The 21,026-nt window shown below is 39.7% G+C and overlaps 1 protein-coding gene, 1 non-coding gene and 1 pseudogene across 2 annotated transcripts; 2 read left to right on the top strand and 1 right to left on the bottom strand.

Annotated features, from left to right (window-relative positions):
• Positions 1–8,476: 8,476 nt before the first annotated feature.
• LOC125933374 (olfactory receptor 5B2-like) lies at positions 8,477–9,418 on the top strand. The gene has a single exon (XM_049646381.1). It carries the CDS (start codon positions 8,480–8,482, stop codon positions 9,416–9,418), a length of 939 nt encoding a protein of 312 aa, XP_049502338.1. The 5' UTR covers positions 8,477–8,479.
• Positions 9,419–16,072: 6,654 nt separating this feature from the next.
• TRNAQ-UUG (transfer RNA glutamine (anticodon UUG)) lies at positions 16,073–16,157 on the top strand. Its single transcript has one exon. It is a non-coding gene; the product is annotated as a tRNA-Gln (tRNA).
• Positions 16,158–18,647: 2,490 nt separating this feature from the next.
• Positions 18,648–19,395, bottom strand: LOC125911279 (olfactory receptor 5B2-like; annotated as a pseudogene).
• Between the last annotated feature and the right edge of the window lie 1,631 nt (positions 19,396–21,026).

The following is a 21,026-nucleotide window of genomic DNA, read 5'->3' on the forward strand; positions in this document are numbered from 1 at the left end:
TAACACAAGAGTTCCATTTACACACATGCATGTGGGAGGAGGAAATTTGTCAAAGAAGTATATATAGTGTGGCTAATGTTTGATGAAAAAAATTATCTAAAAAATCAATTGAGGTATCAGCATATAAATTTATGTCAAATCATATTATTTGTTGGCTTGAAAAATTGTTCTAAGAGTCCCAAATGCAGAAAAAAGTACTATAGTATTTTTTCAAATGAAGGTATGTATTTTTTAAGACATTACATTTTATGGAAAGCTACATAAGTATAGCATGTAAATGAATTGATATTTTCACCTTGACCGAGTCATTATGTAGAAACAGCATGTTCATATTGATAATTTTCAAAAAGATAAATTGATCAGTGGAGAAGAACACTGAAGAGATAATACAGGTCTTGTTCCACTTATGTGTATATGACTACCAACTCCTCACATGTAATAAAAATAATGCACTAAGAATAACAAATCACACCTTCTCTGTCTGTAAATGCTTTGAAATGGTTATGGTCCCTCATTCATTTATACTTTAGTTGATCTGTACCATCTGGTATCACTCTCCCACTCATGGACTCCACATCATTAACACTGATTTTCTTGTTACTCCTTAACAACTCCATGCATGCTCCTACTTCAGGACCTTTGTGCTTGCTGTTTCCTTTGCTTGGAAGATTCCCTTGCTTCCTTCAGGCCTCTCCTTAAATGTTACCTATCCCATGGGTATGACTCCCTTTATAAAACGGCCACTTGGCTCCTCATGGACCTCACCTCAGCCTGCTCTCTTCTTCATAGTTCTTATTAACACTAATTTTTATCTGTTTGCCTGTTCATCTATATCTGCTAACTAAACTGTAAACTCCCCAAGAGTTCTGGTTTCATCTGCTATGTTCACAGCTCTATCCCCGGTACCTATTAATGTGTCTGGCTCAAGATATTTTTGTGAAATGGATGAACTAATTCTGTTGTGAGTACATTATGTCAATATGTTGGATCTTTGAGCCACTGATAATTATATCACATCACAAATAAATAATCATTCTAAGTATCATTTAGAACGCTTCAAGAGACATGGCTGCTTTCCTGCTGTGTGGAATATTTTTACCTATAATCTCACTCAGTGCTTGGACTCCCAATTTTGGATGAAAGGATGTTTTGGAACCCATTGCCATCCGAAACCGTCTCATATTTTTCCCTTAGGAATTGTCTTGTTAAGTGGCAGGTAACACAATAAAACAAATTCTATTTAGTAAACTGTAAAAACACCTAAAATAAGAAACTATTAAAATTTTAATATCTGATTTGATTTGGAAAATTACTTCACATATGCTGAATGTACAATTAACTCCAATGATTGTAAACATCTATTTTGAATGTAAACATAACCTGCATTCCATATCCCAGTGTGAAATGTAATTATTTGATTTTGGTTCTCCAGTTAGCTATAACAAAGTTACCCAAGGGTATTTGCATCTGTGTCTTCTCTTTCCATCTCTATGTAATCGGAAGCATTCAACATCTCAAGATTTATAAAACTGTGCTTGAATGCCTTAAGGTAATCATGCAGATAATAGTGGGATACTAATATACATTCCCGTCTGGCTCTGAGGGCTATGAAAACAGTAATGTGTCTCCTGCTGCAACCATTTTATTATTTTTTTTATTTTGAAATTTTTTTTGAATTCTAGAATATTCTAAATTTTCAAAAACTTAGACATATTCCTGTCAGTTCCTGTATACCCCATATATTCCTGCTTTAGTTTCACCTATTAATGTCTTGCTTTAGCCTGGTACTTTTTATCAAAACTAAGCGGCCAACTTGGGCATCACTGTTATCTAAACTTCAGATTTTACTTGGGTTTTACCATTTTTGTTTTTTCCAGTAACGTCCTTTTCTCTTCCAGGCTGTGATTCAGGATCGACATTGAATTGAGTTGTCATGGCTCCTTAGCTTCCTCTGGCCTGTGACAGCGTCTCAGTCTTCCCTCACCTCTCATGACTTGGACTGTTTTGAGGGGTACTAGTCAGATAATTTGTAGAGTGGCTTTCAATGTGCAGTTGTTTGGTTTTGGGTGTTTTGGGTCATGGTTAGGTAAGGAATATGGATTTTACGTCAAAATAGGAATTTCCCTTTCATCATGTTACGTCAGGGCTACGTGTTCACACCATGACTTGGCACACTGCCATTTATTACCTTCAATCACCTGGCCAAGAGAGTTTTGTCACGTTGCCAGCGTGAAGCCACTTTCTCCCTTTTTTATATTCTATTTCTTATAAGTAAGTCACGAAGACTACTTTAGACCCTAGCCAGTGGGGGGCTAAAGTTCACCTCCAGGAGTAGAGGGGAATATATAAATAAGTTCTTTCAAACTCTTTGAAGGGAAAATCTGTCTCTCTTTTATCATTTATTTCAATCATTTGTGTATGTCAGTATGGGATCACATCTTTATTGTATACTTTGGGTTATAATTCAATGTTATGTTATTTTTTTTTTTTTTTGCTCAAATTGTTCCCTGTTTGGTCACTAGGAGCTCTCCCATTTGTCTTCTTTCCTTTTGACATGCGCCCATCCTTTTAGTTTTGAATACCTCTTTGTGTTGGAGCATTACAAGATTCCTCTTGCATTGACCCTGATCCAGTCATAGAATCAGTTATTTCTCCAAAGAGCCCTGCTTCCATTTATTAGAGAATAATATTTAGAAAATAAGATCCAGGAGCTGGGTAGGCTCATTGCTACTGAGATATCTCTTCTAGGTAATCTTAGAAGACAAAACCAGGATATATACACACATACAAATTTAGGTTTATTTACATATCTATATCCATTTATACCTGTAAGAAGCTAAATATGTCTGACTCTAATTTGGTTCTTTCCAGTCTTTCCCACTTGCTATGCGTGATTTGTTTTTCTTTATTCCTAGTTCACTGACAATTTTCATCATGAATGGATGTTGGATTTTGTCAGCTGCTTTTTCTACAGCAATTGATATGATCATGTTTAATTTTATTCATTGGCATATTGATACGGTTGATTACATCGATTGATTTTCAAATGTTGGCTCAGCCTTGCATACCTGAAGTAATCACCACTTAGTCATTGTGTATAATTCTTTTTATACACTGCTGGATTCAGCTTGGTAATATTTTGTTAAGGAATTTTGTATCTATGTTCATGAGAAATGTTTGTTTGTAGCGTTCCTTGCTGGTAACGAATTTATCTGGTGTTAGGATTAGGGTACTCTCCCTACCTCCGCTTATATTTTTTGTCATTTGCTGGTAAAATAACCTATTATAAGTTGTGTTTACATTTTGCTGAGTTGGCAAACCTGAGAACTGATCCAAATATGCTCCTCCTTCATGGCATTTATTTTTATTTTCACTCCCAGCCAAATGAGTTGGAATATTCCTCTGCTAGAATGAAGTTGATACAACACTGTTGAGTAAGTAGGCCAAGATAATAAGAGTAAGGAGAGACAAAGAAGCATGTCAGCTTTCCCCATTAGTTAACATATAACATCTGTAATTTAAGATTCTTGATGTTTGCCATGTTGTGTCAAGGGGTCTAGTCATAGTCCAGTTGGGAGTTAAAAGGTAAGACAATACAACTCAGGGACTTGAACAAAAGTGGTAGTGGCTATCTGCTTTTCCTTGTTAGACTCCCTCCACAGTGACCATCCCGGCCTATCACATAGATATGGGTCGTATGTGGGGGAGAGAGATGATCTTGGATGTACACAATAGAAATCAACTCTGGTTCACTTAAGTATTAGAAAGATTTATTAGAAGAATAAAGGCGTGCTCACAAAACCAAGGGGAGTATTGGATAATTTAAGTCAAGAAAATCAGTGTTAAACATAGAAATCCAGAAGGCAGGAAACACAGGCAAGAGAAGACCCCTGGAACAGTTTCGTGAACATAGTTCCTCTCGTGCATCCACCCTTTCTGCCCTAGACACTACTCTCGATGGCTGCCATTATCACAACTGTTGAGCCCTTGCTAATGTCACATGCCACAACACCTACTGTAAATAAATTCTAACTATCCTAACTTCTTTCTGTACATTATTCATTGGATCCCTTTGGCTGAAATAAGTTCTTTTGCTACTGGCTGAGCTGTAAGCATGGTAAGTGAAATAACAATAACAGCTCTCAAATATACAGCTTCCGAGTACATTGACAGTGCTCTTAGTGCTTGGCTTATCTTAACAAATTTAAACCTCACGGCAACTTGATAAATAGGTACTAGTGTTATTCTCATATTACTTATGAGGACACTGATGCTTAGGAACCTTACTTAACTTGCCGAAGTTCCAGGAAAATTCGGGCAGAACCAGGATTTGCACGCATACCACCCTTTGGAGTCTTCTCTAGAAAGTCTCGTGAACATAGTGCTGTATAGTTTCCCACCACGTTTCACATTGTGGGCAGTTACCAAAAAATAGGAAGGTTTTGGGTAAAGGGCATCCAGGAAAATATCATATCTCAGCTTCCAGTGGCCATGTTATAGTTTCTATGTAGAAAGAGATCTGGTATTTTTTTGTTGAGTCCCAGGTTATTCAACTTTGTCTGAAGTCAGTAGCCAAATTGAATATGCTACAGATGAATTGTTTGTTACCCTGCTTTGTCAGTTTAAGCAGCTATTTGAATTCCTCTATGTCTGACTTCTCAGTTTCCTAATTATTTACACACACTTCAATCCCGCTGTGGTAGTGTCTTTGGAATGAACTCACAGTGACTCCTAAGGCCTGTAAGGGATAAATTATGTCTTTTAGAGACAACGGATACTTTCAGAAATGAATGGAGGCTCCCTCACAAAAAAGTAAGACTTTGCAATTATTTTTTATAGTGTTTGGTGACGGTTTACTATGTACCAGGCTTTGTTTTTAAAACATGTAAATATTAATTTATATGCTTCTCATAACAAGTGTACGAAGTAGGCACTATTATCTCCATTATTTTTTATATTTTTATTTTTGTTTTTTAAATATTTATTTACTTTTGAGAGAGAGAGAGTGTGTGTATGAATGGGGGAGGGGCAGAGAGAGAGGGGGACAGAGGATCCAAAGTGGGTTCTGCGCTGACAGCAGTGAGCTGATATGTGGCTCCAACTCATCAACTGTGAGATCATGACCTGAGCCTAAGTTGGATGCTCAACCGACGGAGTCACCCAGGCGCCCCCATTGTCTCCATTTTATAAATGACGGAACTGAAGTGCAGAGGATTATATAACCTGTAATCCTCCTCACATGAATTTTAGGAAGTTGTGTGGCTCTGGGACAACACCAGCCCTGTAAGGCCCCACCCTGGTTTCCATGACCTCTCTCGTGAATCTGTCTGATTGCCATCATGAAAGTTACTTCTGAATTCTCTTCTGAAGATGTTTACACTATCAAAAAGAAACAATCCCAAGTAATGTAAATACATATGCCTTAACAAAGTAGGCTGGGTCTCTAATTGCTTCTTATCCACATGAATTGAGTCAGAGGCTGTGTTTTCTCCCTTGGGTACCTATTCTCCTGAGAATTTCATGTATGTATAAATCCTTCTCGTTCTCCATCATTGACTTCTAACATCCCAACATTGCTCTATTGGCATCATTTTATTTTATTTTAAAAGCTTTTTTATTTATTTTGAGAGAGAGAGAGAGAGAGAGAGAGAGAACGTTCAGGGGAGGGACAGAGAGAGAAGGGGAGAGAGAATCCCAAGCTGGCTCCAAACTCGCTGCTGAGCCCAATGTGGGGCTCGATCCTACAACGGTGAGATCATGACCTGAGCCAAAATCAAGAGTTGGCTGCTCAACCCACTGAGCTACCCAGGCATCCCAACACCATTTTAGAGGGAACCATCTATGTGCCAAAGGCTCTTTGGTGCTCTTTTTATGAATCTGAATGTCAAAGATTGTCCAAGTAAACTAAGTGGCCTTACTTCTCGGTCATATCACTCTGAGCCTGCAACAATGAGCAGGGATAACCCCCAAGCTAAAATGTTGTCTACAGTGGGTATGATGATTCTTTCTTGGAGTTGCTCAGTACTTGGTAGAGTCTGTTCAGAGACTTTTCCTATTTTTCCTCATGGCAGCCTCCCTGTGTGACAGGTTGGAGAATATTTTGTAATCCACCCCCCTCATAATTACCTGTTCTTTATATATCTCCCTGCCTCTAGAGAACTTCAATCTTTGTGACCAGACATTAAGAAAGGAGATCAACAAGATGCTTTCTTTCTTTTTGAGTGGCACTAGCAATGTGAAGATCATAAGTGAAGTTGTGTCACCTTCCTTGAAGGGCAAGGTAAATATTTAGCTCCATTCTTTGGTCTGCTTAGACTGTGGTATTAGAAGATTTGCTACGTAAAGTTACAAGGACAACACCTTCCCATGGATTTTTCAGAGTTTAACATCCCAGGTTTTAATATTCTCACACTTCCAGGCTGCTCATCTGGAGGCTAGATGTTACAACAACCTTCAGTGATTAGGAAAATGGCGATTTTTGCCAAATAGTAGCGGATGGTATTTTTCTCATCATTTAACATCCTTGCTTTTAGGAGAGCACTTAGACACTGGTGGACACTCAGTACGTGTTTGTTGAGGGGATAGGTGAAAAGATTAATAAATGAATACAAGGATGAACGAGTGAATCTCGGAATGAACTGTTTATTGAGGCAGTTAACTATGCACGTATGTAGTACCTAGTCCTGTGCTCTTAAAACACAGTCTCATGTGCAACGTTGCACAGGCTATTCAGAGACCCTTGATCGAAGGTTTTAGACTTTTGTGGGCAAGTAGTGGTAGTGCCTGGCTACTCATTATTGCTGACATTATTGTTGTTAGCATTAAAAAGACATGGCCTACAGGACACATTTGCTATCTAATTGAAAAGACAAAATTTCAGCATCCTTTAGTATCTACTCCTTGGCTCTCATTGCCTTTCATCTCCTACATCTGCATCTCACCTCAGATTTCCTCTTCCTACCTTTCCCAGTGATCCACTGTGGGCCTGAGTTCTTAGCATGCATGACTTAAATGATGGCGTGGCCTAGACCAGGTACATGGGAGACGGTGACAAGCACATGAATTAGGGATATATTTTGAAGGTAGAGATAACCAGTTGTGCTCATGGTCTACATGTGGAGTGTGAGGGAAAGAGAGCCAGGGCTGAATAATTCTGGCATTAAGGGATTCTTTGTCGAAGACTTTTTCAGGGTTGACCAGATAGATAGCTTGGATTCTGAGCATTGTGGAGCCTGTTTTATGATGAAATTATCCAGTTGGCTGAAATAATTGGTAGAACCTTCAGTAGATTCCTCTTGCAGAAGTCACGCCATGAAAGATGGCATCTCAACATTTGTACCTCTTATCATTCCTCATGGTCAGTCCCCAGTTTTTTGTTTTTAATATTTAAATTTTTTTAATGTTTATTTATTTTGAGAGAGAGAGAGAGAGAGAGCTTGAGAGGGGAAGGGCCAGATAGAGAGAGGGGGACACAGAATCTGAAGCAGGCTCCAGGCTCCAAGCTGTCAGCACAGAGCCTGATGCGGGGCTCGAACTCACGAACCACGAGATCATGACCTGAGCTGAAGTCAGACGCTTAACAGACTGAGCCACCCAGGTACCCCTGTTTTTAATATTTAAAAAAAATGGTATGTTTGTTTAAATAGATTTGAATTTAAGATATGAGGTCACTCACCCACATGTTTCTTTAGTAGTGTGATTCCAATTGTTCTGTTCTTTTTTCAACAGTCTTATATACATGTTGCTAATAATATTATTATTTATTTAATAATGGTAAAACTTATGATGTATTGCACACTAACTATTAGGTGGTATTTTGGGTAATTCAACCATGTCAACTTGTTCAATTGTCCAAACAGCCTTGTGAAGTACTGTTATTGTCACTCTTGTTTGAAACTGACACACGGAAAGGCCATGACTTGCTCTGGGTTACCCGGCTGGCAAGTGGAAATGCCAGGATTTGAATACAAGACAGTTCACCCCAGAGACCACGTTCTTCACCAGCCCAATATACTGCCTCTTGAAATACTTGTGTTGTTTTCAAACTACCATTTTAAAAGAGTCTTGTAGTATAGTACAAGTTGGAAACACCATGCCCACTTAACTTTTTCAGATGAAGAAAATGAAGCTCAGAAACATTGATGTTGCTTTTCCAAGGGGTAGAATGAGGGTCACAAAAGACTTCAACCCACGTGAAAATAAGCAATGGCCATTTTGAAGATAACTGACTGGTCATTTGGAATATCTCAGTGGGGGTCAAGAGCTGATGAATATGTGTGTACCCTTACATATTGAAAGGTGGAGGTCAGAATATGCCAGTCTTGTGGTTGCTGGGAAGTCTGCACTGGTAATGGTATCATGGTCTTCTCATGTCATTTGGGTGACATGGGGGAGCTGTGAGCCATTTTCCATGCATAAGTATTTTATCCATCCTGCCTTCTTGTTTTCATAGGTGAACCACAATGTCAAAATAGTATCCATGGAGAACAGCACCAAGGTGAATGAGTTTAGACTCTTGGGACTGACTGACAACCCAGAACTGCAAATCTTTCTCTTCATAACATTTACTCTCATTTATCTCACCACTCTCATTGGAAATCTTGGGATGATCATGTTGATTCTGTTGGACTCCCGTCTCCACACTCCCATGTATATTTTTCTCAGTAACCTCTCTCTGGTAGACTGTGTTTACTCCTCAGCTGTTACTCCCAAGGTGATGGCTGGGTTTCTAACAGGGGATAAAATCATCTCCTATGGTGGATGTGCTGCTCAGATGTTCTTCTTTGTGGGTTTTGCTAGTGTAGACTGTTTCCTGCTAGCTGTCATGGCTTATGATCGGCATGCAGCGGTATGTAAGCCCTTACATTATACCACCACTGTGACCACCAGCTTGTGTGCTCAAATGGCAGTAGGCTGCTATGTCTGGGGTTTTATTGAATCTGCCATCCACACTGGATTCACCTTCAGCCTCTCCTTCTGCCATTCCAATGTGGTCCATCACTTTTTCTGTGATATCCCTCCAATCCTGGCGCTTTCTTGCTCTGATATCTACATAAATGAGATTGTGCTCTTTATCTTAGCAGCTTTCAATGTCTGTTTTGCCCTGATAGTAATCTTGACCTCCTATCTGTTAATATTCATTGCCATCCTGAGGATGTGCTCAGCCGAGGGACGGAAGAAAGCCTTCTCCACCTGTGCCTCACACCTCACTGCAGTCACCCTCTTCTATGGAGCTGTCACGTTCATGTACTTACAACCCAGTTCTAGTCATTCTATGGACAATGACCAAATGGCATCTGTGTTCTATACAATAATAGTCCCCATGTTGAACCCTATTGTCTACAGTCTAAGGAATAAAGAGGTAAATAATGCTTTCAGGAAAGTCACTAAGAAAATGAAGATTCTGTTCAACCCATAGACTAATTAGAAAGATTATAAAAATTGAATAGTTAATCAGTTATCTATTGTTGTGTAGCAAAATATTATAATGCCTAGTGGCTTAAAACAACAGTTTATTATTATGTCTCATAATGCTGTAGTTGGTGAGGCAGTTCTTTGCTGCTTTCACACAGGCTCATTCGTGAAGTTACAGGTCTTCTGGGTGGTCAGCTGAGCTGAAATGTTCAAAGATGACCTTACTCAAACGTTTCTAACTGTTGATTCTGGTTACTTTCTTCTCCTCATGCTCTTTCAGGATGTGAAAGCAGGATGGACCAGCTTTCTTACATAATATTTTCAGTGTAAAAATAAAGCTCAATGACTTCTTAAAGTTCAGACTCCTAACTCACTCATTTTCTCTACCACATTATCCTAATCAATGATGTCAAGGTTGGCCCCAATGCAAGCATGAAGAAAGACTCCACCTCTTGAAGAAAACAGCTGCAAAGAATTTGTGCCCAGAGTTAATCTACCACAACTAGAAATGAGGTTAAACTGCTACATCAAAATTTAGTGGCTTAAATACAATAGGAATTTATTCTCAAATAGTAATTTATTTGGAAGCTAATGTAGCAGGTTGAAAATGAATCATCTGGACATGTTGCGTCTGGCTCATCTGGGGCCAAGTTCAGTCCACATAACCCTACTGTCTTCTAGAGTGTTCAAAGTCTGCCCTCATCACAACTATTTTATCTGCAGGAAAGGGGGAAGATATAAGTTGAAGGAAAAATAATTTGTTTTCAAGAAAGTGATATAGTAGGTGCCTGCATTATTTCTGAGTACATTCCATTCGCAAGGATTCAGTCATGAGGCCACAAAAACGACCAGCGAAGCCAACTTCAAAATTTAATCTCTAGCTGAAACTTAATGTGCTTAGCTGAAATCCCAATACTCTGGAAGAAGAAAAAATGTTTTTTGAGGAAAACCAACATTCCACCATGCACCTGTACCTGAATCTGAATGGCTAATTTTATCTTTTTTAAGAGTCCCTTTCTTTTTTAAAAAATAATTTTTTAACGTTTCATTTATTTTTGAGACAGAGAGAGACAGAGCATGAATGGGGGAGGGTCAGAGAGAGAGGGAGACACAGAATCTGAAACAGGCTCCAGGCTCTGAGCTGTTAGCACAGAGCCCAATGTGGGGCTCGAACTCACAGACTATGAGATCATGACCTGAGACAAAGTCAGATGCTCAACCAACTGAGCCACCCAGGCGCTCCCTTAAGAGTCCCTTTCTTGACCATGCCATCTAAAATAGTTTTTTATCTATTATCTGCTCTCGTCTTCTCCATAGATTTAAATAAATCTCTGAAATTATATTCTATTTGTTTAATTGCCTGTTTTGTTTTCTCCAAATGATACATTGTATCATATTCTTCCAAGTTGGCCAGATTGTTTGTATTATGTTTGAAATAATGAGATGGCATGATATGATGATGTGTTTAATGTGGAGGGTGAGAAAAATGGTAGCCTAGCTGCCTAAGCAACATGGATGAGAAGAGAGCATGAATTTCACTTGGGGCATAGAAAGCTTGAGATGCTTCTCAGATGTCCCCAGAAAGGCTTAGCACTGGAACGGAGATATAAATTTGAGTTTTTATCATGTGGATGGCATTTAGGCAGTAAGAATGAGAACATAGGTAAGAGAATGTAGGTTGAGAGAAACAAAGTGTTTCAAGGACGGACACCTGGAACTTTCTCAATGAAAGGACAAAGAAATGAGGAGCCAACAAAGGTGAGTGGTGTCCTGGAAACCAAGTGATGAGAAATGCATCAGTAGGGAACAGACGTGTCAAATCTGCTGGTAGATTAAACAATGTCAAGACTTAGAACTGGCAATACGTCATAGTGATATGAAGTTGATGGATGACTTTGAGTGGTTTTGGTTGGATGGTGGGGTGACAAATCTCATAACGGTGTACTCTACAATCTAGTCCATGATTTTTCTTTGCTTTACATAGTTTCTAAGTATTGTCCCAACCTGTATGATGGAGTAAATGCATATTGTCTTTTCCCAGAGCAGCTAGACAGATAGGCCTTTGACCTCTCAAATTTGAGAAGACAGAAGATGGACAGAGCTTAACAAGATGGCGGGAAGCCAAGGTTTTAGGAGAGAGTTGACTGGGAGATGTTTGACAGTAGATGATGCTTTATGAACCAGAGGGTCAGTTATATCAAATCCTTACTTTGCAGCAGTTCATCATTCTGGGCTTCACTTCCCCTCCATGTTGTCTGAGTACAAGGTTACTGTGTATTTGGTTCTCTGGAAGGATGAAGGAGAATGAGTGGTGTATGTCACCTTGGGGAAAAGCAGTGTAGACACAGGAGGAGAGGAGGCATAGAAGGAGGTGTAGTGCTTGAAGTGTTGTAAACAAGTGAGACAAAGGCAAGGACTTGGAACAAGAACTGAGAGACGCAAAGAAAACTTACGCGCACATAATCCCTACTCAAATATGCCTCAAAAATGTCTAGGAAGGTCCTCAGCCCCCTGCAGCTAGTTGTTATTTCATTTTCCAGTTAAAGGAAAGAAGGCTGGAGGATTTAGGGTCATTTGAGCTTCGATGGAGAGTGAAGTGGGCTCTTTTGGAGAAAGAGCTGACGACTGGATTCAGACTGGACTAGCACAAGAGGATCCTGGAGTGCCTTGTAGTCCCCGAAACTAAGAAGGAGCTCAGAAAATAGAAGGATTGAGCATCTCACAAGGAACCAAGAGTAAAACTGGAAGTGCCCTCAATGACCAAAGATGGAGCGATCTGAACAATAAAATAAATAATACAGTACAAATTGTACACCAAAGCACAAAGCAGATATATGTAAAGTCCATGCTGATGTATACAAACAACCAAATCTTTCTTATAAAAATAATCCCGAATAATATGGTCAGCCTTCCCCTAAGAGGTGGAGTGTAGTCCCTTCTACCATGAGTGTGGCCTGAACTTAGTGACTTGTTTCTAAAATATACAGAATGCAGGAGGAGAAAGGTAGCATTATACTGAAAAACCTGGCCAACATATCTTGTCTCAGTGACTAAGGTTAAGAACCTCAGTGACAAGTCATGTTAGTAATATGTGTCCCTTGATAGGATGTGATAAGAACGGCACTTCTTACTTTCTCAAACGCTGAACCTCTGTGTAACCATGACCCAAAAATCAGACAAACATAAATTGAAAGATCTTCTACAAAATCCCTGAGCAGTACTCAAACCTATTAAGGTTGTGAAAATCCAGGAAAGACTGAGACACTGTCACAGATCAGAGAAGACTAAGGGGACAGGACAATATATGCAATGTTATAGCCTGGATCAGACCCTGTAAGAGCAAAGTGACACTAGTTGAAAAGCAATAATCTAAATAAATCCTTGAATTTTAGATAAGATAATATATCAATGCTGGTTTCTTAGTTTTGACAAACGTATTAAGATAAAATAAGATGTTACCAATGGGAGAAACTGGGTGAGAGGTATATGGGACTTGTCTATAATATCTCAGCAAATATTTTGAAAATCTAAAATCGTTTTTGAAGTTGAAGATATTTACGTGGCACTTGCCAATCCCTCCAACCTCAAGGGATTTGGGCAGCTCCCCAGGCCTTTGTGGGAAGTCTAGGTTTGGCTCTTTTATATGCTAATTGCTCCTTTAAAAGAAGCTTTTTAATGGTGGGAATGCAAACTGGTGTAGCCACTCTGGAAAACAGTGTGGAGGTTTCTCAAAAAATTAAAAATAGAGCTATCCTATGACCCAGCAATAGCACTACTAGGAATTTATCCAAATGATACAGGAGTGCTGCTTCATAGGGGCACATGTACCCCAATGTTTATAGCAGCACTCTCAACAATAGCCAAGTTATGGAAAGAGCCCTAATGTCCATCAGCCGATGAATGGATAAAGAAGATGTAGTTTATATATGCAATGGAATATTACTTGGCAATGAGAAAGAATGAAATCTTGCCATTTGCAACAACGTGGATGGAACTATAGGGTATTATGCTAAGTGAAATGAGTCGGTCAGAGAAAGACAGATATCATATGATTTCACTCTTATGTGGAATTTGAGAAACTTAACAGAAGACCATGGGGGAAGGGAAGGGGAAGAAATAGTTTCAAGCAGAGAAGGAGGCAAACCATAAGAGAGTCTTAAATACAGAGAACAAACTGTGGGTTGATGGGGGAGGGGAGAGGGGAAAATGGGTGATGGGCATTGAGGAGGCCACTTGTTGGGATGAGCACTGGGTATTGTATGTAAGTGATGAATCATGAGAATCTACTCCCGAAGCCAAGAGCACACTATATACACTGTATATTAGCTAACTTGACAATACATTATATATTTAAAAAAAAAAATGAAAGCCGCTTTTTTTTTTTCTGTGCCCAGGCATCCAGGCTGGTGTGGGCTCAGGTCCCGCTGAGGGGCAGTCCTGCTATGGCATCAGGACCCCGCTCTTGTCTGCGGTCTGAACTCGTGCTCACCAGCCTGTCTGACCAAGAGTTCCAGCAGCTCCCTTGCTATTTGGCAGGGCACTACAGCTAGAACGTCCATATTCTAGTTGCCCTTTTAAAGCACAGCTTTTTTTTTTAAGCTCCAGGGTTAATAAATATTCTCCTGGTCCCTCAGTGCCATCACTCCAAACCCCCACAGCAGTTCAAAGAATTGGGGTTGGGGGTTCTCTTCTTTACCATGTGATCCAATAATCCCACTAAGGATTTACCCCCAATAAATGGAAACACTAATTAGAAAAGATCTATGCACCCCTATGTTAAATGCGGCATTATTTACAATAACCAAGAAATGATAGCAACCCAAGCGTCTATGATAGAGAAATGGATAAAGAAGGTGTTGTATGTCCATACAATGGAGTATTACTCCCCCATAAAAAAGAATGAGATCTTACCACCTTTTTTAATTTTATTTTTTTTAAGTTTACATCCAAATTAGAGTACAGTGCAGCAATGATTTCAGGAGTAGATTCCTTAATGCCCCTTACCCATTTAGCCCATCCCCCTTCACACCCCCTCCAGTAACCCTCTGTTTGTTTTCCATGTTTATGAGTCTTTTATGTTTTGTCCCCTCCCTGTTTTTATATTATTTTTGCTTCCCTTCCCTTCTTCTTCAAAGGCTCATCTGTTTTGTCTCTTAAAGTATTCATATGAATGAAGTTATCTGATATTTGTCTTTCTCTGACTGACTAATTTCGCTTAGCATAATACCCTCCAGTTCCATCCACATAGTTGCAAATGGCAAGATTTCATTTTTTTTGATTGCCGAGTAATACTCCATTGTATATATATACCACATCTTCTTTATCCATTCATCCACCAATGGACATTTGGGCTCTTTCCATACTTTGGCTATTGTTGATAGTGCTGCTATAAACATGGGGGTGCATGTGTCCCTTCGAAACAGCACACCTGTATCCCGTGGATAAATACCTAGTAGTGCAATTGTTGGATCATAGGGTAGTTCTATTTTTAGTTTTTTGAGGAACCTCCATACTGTTTTCCAGAGTGGCTGCACCAGCTTGCATTCCCAGAGATCTTACCACTTGTGACAACATGGATGGACCCAGAGGGTAGTATGTTAAGTGAAATAAGTTAAATAGAGAAAGACAAATGTTATAAGATTTCACTTATATGTGGAATATGAAAAGCAAAACAAATCAATAAACAAACAAAAAGCAGAATCAACCTGGGGCGCCTGGGTGGCTCAGTCGGTTAAGCGTCTGACTTTGGCTCAGGTCATGATCTCACGGTCTGTGAGTTCGAGCCCTGCGTCAGGCTCTGTGCTGACAGCTCAGAGCCTGGAGCCTGTTTCAGATTCTGTGTCTCCCTCTCTCTCTGTCCCTCCCCTGTTCACGCTCTGTCTCTCTCTTTCTCAAAAATAAATAAACGTTAAAAAAAAAAAAAGCAGAATCAAGCTTAAAAAATACAAAGAACAATCCGATGGTTGCCACAGGAAAGGAGGACGGGAGGGATGGGCAAACGAGTGGAGGGGAGTGGGAGACGTAGGCTCCCACTTACGGGATGAATAAATCATGGGAATAAAAGTACAGCATGGGACATACAGTCAATAGTATCATAAGAGCATTGCATGGTGACAGAATGTAGGTACACTTGTGAGCACAGCATAACATATGTAGTGGTTGAATCACTGTGTTGTACACCTGAAACGAATGTAACAATGTGTATTAACTATGCTCAAATAACATAGAGCAAAAGAAAAAAAAATACATTTCATGTAACAATTGAGAAATGGCTCCAGAAGAGAAATCACCATTTTCATAGACTGTAGGGCCAGATATTTGTGAGACACTACTCTGTCCCACTAACACCAGCATGATCCTCGTAGAACACTCTGACATGGTTTTGCAAGTCTTGAGAAGTTAAATACTTTTAATTATATAATGATAGGGTAGGCTTACAAGGATAAAGATTCCTTTGGGTACCTTTATAATAAAATCGAGCTCAACAGAAAGCCAAATAAAATACATAATTATTAGCATATTGAGGTAGTTTACATTTATTGTTGTAAAACATCTTTCTTACATTTTCAGTTGATGTTTTGAATCACTGGAGTTAGATGAATAATCATTATTTATTAAAGAATTTTTCAAATTGAATCAGGAAGTTTCTTAAAAGGGTGCCTGGGTGGCTCAGTTGGTTAAGCGTCTGACTTTGGCTCAGGTCATGATCGCATGGTTCATGGGTTCGAGCCCCATGTTGGGCTCTGTGCTGACAGTTTGGAGCCTGGAGCCTGCTTCAGATTCTGTGTCTACCTCTACCTCTGCCTCTCCCCTGCTCATATGCTCTCTCTCTCTCTCAAAAATAAAGATTAAAAAAAAAAAAAGTACACTTCCCTAGTCTCATCTTTTGTCTTTTTATGATGTACTAACTAGGTTTATTTCATGTGTTATTTTCCATTTGATGAGAAATTCCTAACAGAAAAGAATTAAGATGGTTTGATGTGATCCACCTGATAGTGTAATTTTTAAAAATTAATTTTTCCCAAAGTGTGAAATGCAGATACTGAGTGAAAGAATATAGGGGAAAAAAAAGCCACATCTCATGAAATGCTCTAAAATTGCCTTCTAAAGAATTATCTAATGGGCAATAAACTATAATTATCAATGGTTCAAGTATATTTACTGTCAAATTCAAACAATTGTTTATTTTTTATTGCTTATTAATTTAACAAATGTTTTTTTGAGAAAGAACGAGCCAGGCCATAATTTATGTATTGGGGATGAAGTTGTTAGTAAAGAAGACAAAGCTGCTCTTTTTGTGCAACGTACCTTCTAGTACATAGGTAAATGAATAAACAAATACACAAACAAATAAATAAATAGAAATCGTTGAGTACTGATGAGAACCATGAAGAATAAAGTGAGTCGGAAACCATGTCCGTGAGGGGTGGGGTGACAATGATATGGTAACATTTAAGCAAAGACCTGAGGGAAGTGAGGAAGCTTTTGGACCATTGGCAACAGCTAGTACAAAGGCCCTGAGGTAGGAACAAGCTTGGTTTGTCCAGAGACAGCAGGGAACTCAGTGTGAGGGAAGGGGAGGGAGCAAGTAGGAGAGCCGCAGGACATGACACAGCTCATCTGAAAGTATCCTGGCGCGCGGGACACTAGTCATTTCATAGTATTTCCAGAGAGAAAAATAGCTCATATCATCATTACTCAGTGCATTTATCTTACGCAGTTGAAAAGCTGGTAGTCCTATGCAGAAACATTGAGAAATTGCTTTATTGTCAATTGGTCCCCTTTTCTTATATCTGGTCTTCTCACTTTAAGTTACCACATGATAGGGGCCCGTGGGTGGCTCAGTAGGTTAAGTGTCAGCCTTCAGCTCAGGTCATGATCTCACAGTCTGTGAGTTCCAGCCCCGCCTCGGGCTCTGTGCTGACAGCTCAGAGCCTGGAGCCTGCTTCAGATTCTGTGGCTCCCTCTCTCTCTCTGCCCCTCCCCTGCTCATGCTCTGTCTCTCTCTGTCTCAAAAATAAATAAAAACATAAAAATTTTTTTTTTAAGTTACCACACGATCATACTTTTTTGTACCAAACGACTTATTCAAGACATAAATATTAGCACCTTTAGGATATCATATCGCTCTGAAAAAAATATGCCAAGAAAAACTTTTATTCAAAAGTTTTTCTTTTTCTTTCCTTTAATGTTTTTCTTCATTTTGGACCTTTAGAATGTTTTTTAAACTAGAGAAATAAAAACATGTTAGACAACAATTTATATTCTGATCCACAATTATTTTACCTTTTAAGTTAAAAACTAGCCATGCTCTAGGTACCTCCTTCAACAGATTTCCTGCTCTTATGTATATGTACACACAGGGGACCCTTACATGCACTTCACGGGTTTGAGCCACGTTTTACGGACACACTTGCATTGGCGTATGGTGGAAAAAATGTGAACCTATGAAAAAATCACATATAATTAATAGGGTTCACGGCATGCATGATCATTAAATATTTAATGTCCTCAGGGCTATTCTCATCCAGATATTATACAACTGAAGCAACTGGACATACTATCGTCTTTTTTAGTGACAGTTTTTTTTTTTTTAATTTTTTTTCAACGTTTTTTTAATTTATTTTTGGGACAGAGAGAGACAGAGCATGAACGGGGGAGGGTCAGAGAGAGAGGGAGACACAGAATCGGAAACAAGCTCCAGGCTCCGAGCCATCAGCCCAGAGCCTGACGCGGGGCTCGAACTCACGGACCGCGAGATCATGACCTGGCTGAAGTAGGACGCTTAACCGACTGCGCCACCCAGGCGCCCCTAGTGACAGTTTTGAAGAGGAAAGTATCACAGCAGTAATTTACAGTGTGGGCTGCAAACTGTGAGTTAATGCTGGGAGAAGATCTGACAGGAGCGGATGACCATAGTATAGAGTGCAGATGTGATTTTGTCTGTGTCCATAGAATGATTGGACGGTGGGCTGGGAGGACATGAAAGGTGACCATCCCACAGAAGATGGAGATGGTAGGGGCGCCTGGGTGGCTCAGTTGGTTAAGCGACCAGCTCTTGATTTTGACTCAGGTCATGATCTTGTGGTCTGTGGGATCGTGCCCTGTATCAGGCTCTGCGCTGACAGCTTGGAGCCTGTTTGAGATTCTCTCTCTCCCTGTCTCTCTGCCCCTCCCCCACTCTTGCGCGCATACTCTCACTCTCTCTCATTCTCTCTCAAAATAAATAAACTTTAAAAAAAGAAGACCGAGACTGTAGTGAGGTGAGAAGCACAGGTGGATACAGCCTTCAGGTGTCCCTCCGTTGAGGGGATCTTCAGGATAGTGATAAATATGAACAGCTAAGAAATCAAGAAAACCAGGAGAGCAAAAAGGAGGTTGAAGCTTACTACTAAAGATAAGAGTCAACTCATCGACGTGTCTATCAGAGCAAGAGAGAGTCATGGCTACAGGAATAGCACAGAAAAAGTGATGGATCAGAGGGCGCACTTACAGACAGAAAATAGAACATGCCTCCAACGTCAAAAGAAGTATTCATAAAACTACAGATGTAGTAGTTATGGCCAGAAAAGCACACACACCTGTTATCAAGGTGGTGATGTAATGGAGGGTTCGTACACTGCTGTATAGGGGTCATAGGCCATTGAGGCCAAGAGGTCATTTTACACAGTAGGAAAGACTGCAAAAAAGAACATCTGGGCAGCACACGCATCATAGAGGACCTTGTCTTCCATAGGAGCCTAGCCATGACCTTGGGAGTGACTGTGGAGGGGTAACAAAAGTCCACCAGAGGCAGGTTACTGAGGAAAAAGTACATGGGAGTGTGGAGACAAGAGTCCAACAGGATCAGTATGATCATCCCCAGATCCCAGTCAGAGTGATGAGGTAAACGAGGGTTAACAGAAAGAGAGGAACCTGCAGTACTGGGTTATTGGTTAGTCCCAGGTGGATGAAATGAGTCACCTCTGTATTATTTTTCATGGATGTGATTTGAGAATCATGAGCTGCTCTGCGGCAACAAGAGATTGACGAACAGAACGATCAACAAAGATAAGTTGCACAGAAATTGAAATGCATAAACATCATTTTATTAGAACTGTAACTTATTTTTGAATATTGTCCATTTCTTAGCATGGGAATGACAATGCAATTTAGTGATAACTTATCCGTACAAGAATAAACTTTTGTACAGGAAGGTTTATCACAGATCATCTTCCCAACTTCTTATTTTTGTATATGAGTACATTGAGTCACAGGAAGTGGTAAAGAGCTGTCCAAGGTCACATGCCAGAAATGGACTGAACTCCCAAATCAGACCTTTTGGGTCCACTAATAACTTCTACTTCAATAGTGTTTATGTGTATTCAATCCTCATTGATTGGTTGTTTTGTCCATATATATCACAGGTATTTTGGCAACAAAGAGATTGAGTATTCAAGTTTACATGGTTATTGACAGAGTCATGTTTAGACACATGCAGAATGGCTCCTCAGCTAAATGTCATCAATGAATTTGAATTTATTTTAATCCCATTCAATATACAGTTAATCATGGTGTCCATTCTTCCAAGCTTAATGCTTGGGGTTGCACAGTAGAGCAATCCACAAATACACGTGTATATATGCAGGGAGATTAATGCAATATTAGAGACACATACAATAAACAAAGGCGAGAGAAGATACAGAATTGGGTGTAAAATATTGGGTTCTGGGCTCATGTGTATACATGCATTCACACAGAAGAACTCCCACTTACCACCTGGGAGACGTTGGCCCTAAACCAAGTTTCCTGAGCCTCATTTTATCCACCAGTAAAGTGAAGGTGGTATTGGAACCTACCTCTGTGCTCCTGTGAGTGTTAGATGAAATAATCAGGACAAACAGTTCACGCGATATGGGTACACAATATCAGCACCATCCTGATGAGTTCTATCCATAATATTACAATTAAGATGGAACAATGGGTATCTGTCGGTTTAGGAAGTTTGGTGGCAACGTGTGGGGCTTCAACGTGCAAGTGGGTTTTGACAGCTGACAGATTTACTCTGATTTGTATTTTGTCACGCGCTATGTCTACTCAGATCTTTTGTTTCTTCCAGTACTTCTCACTCTGTCCTACGTCTCTCATAGAGGTGGCTTTCTCACCCATTCTGTGTGAGAACACTTACACAGATCTCTTTTGCTTAATTCCTTCCTTTCAATCCACATTTTAGCTTGGGTCAAAAGATTCCTATTTTATCTTAGACTCATTCTTATTGTCATTATTGTCAGCTGTAGCTAGGTCGTAAATAATGAAGATCGAAAACCTATGTCTTGCGGGGTTGACCCTAGTCTGTAGATTGTATTTGAGGAAGCTCAATGTTTTAAATCTTTTTGTTTATATTTGAAGTCTTTGGAGGAATATCCACCATCTTCCTCTTGGGCCCTCCACACATTGCCATGTCTGGAGTTTATAATATTTTTGCTTGCAAACCCACAACTCGACAATAGTATAAGCCATAATTTCTTGTTTAGCATTTGTTATGTTTTGTGATGACTGGAATGTTCTTACTGGGCCCATGTAGATAATCCAGTATAAAATTGTTATCTCAAAATCCTTAACTTAGTACATAC

The sequence above is a fragment of the Panthera uncia genome, chromosome D1 (assembly GCF_023721935.1).
Source record: "Panthera uncia isolate 11264 chromosome D1, Puncia_PCG_1.0, whole genome shotgun sequence".
Classification (NCBI taxonomy): domain Eukaryota; kingdom Metazoa; phylum Chordata; class Mammalia; order Carnivora; family Felidae; genus Panthera; species Panthera uncia.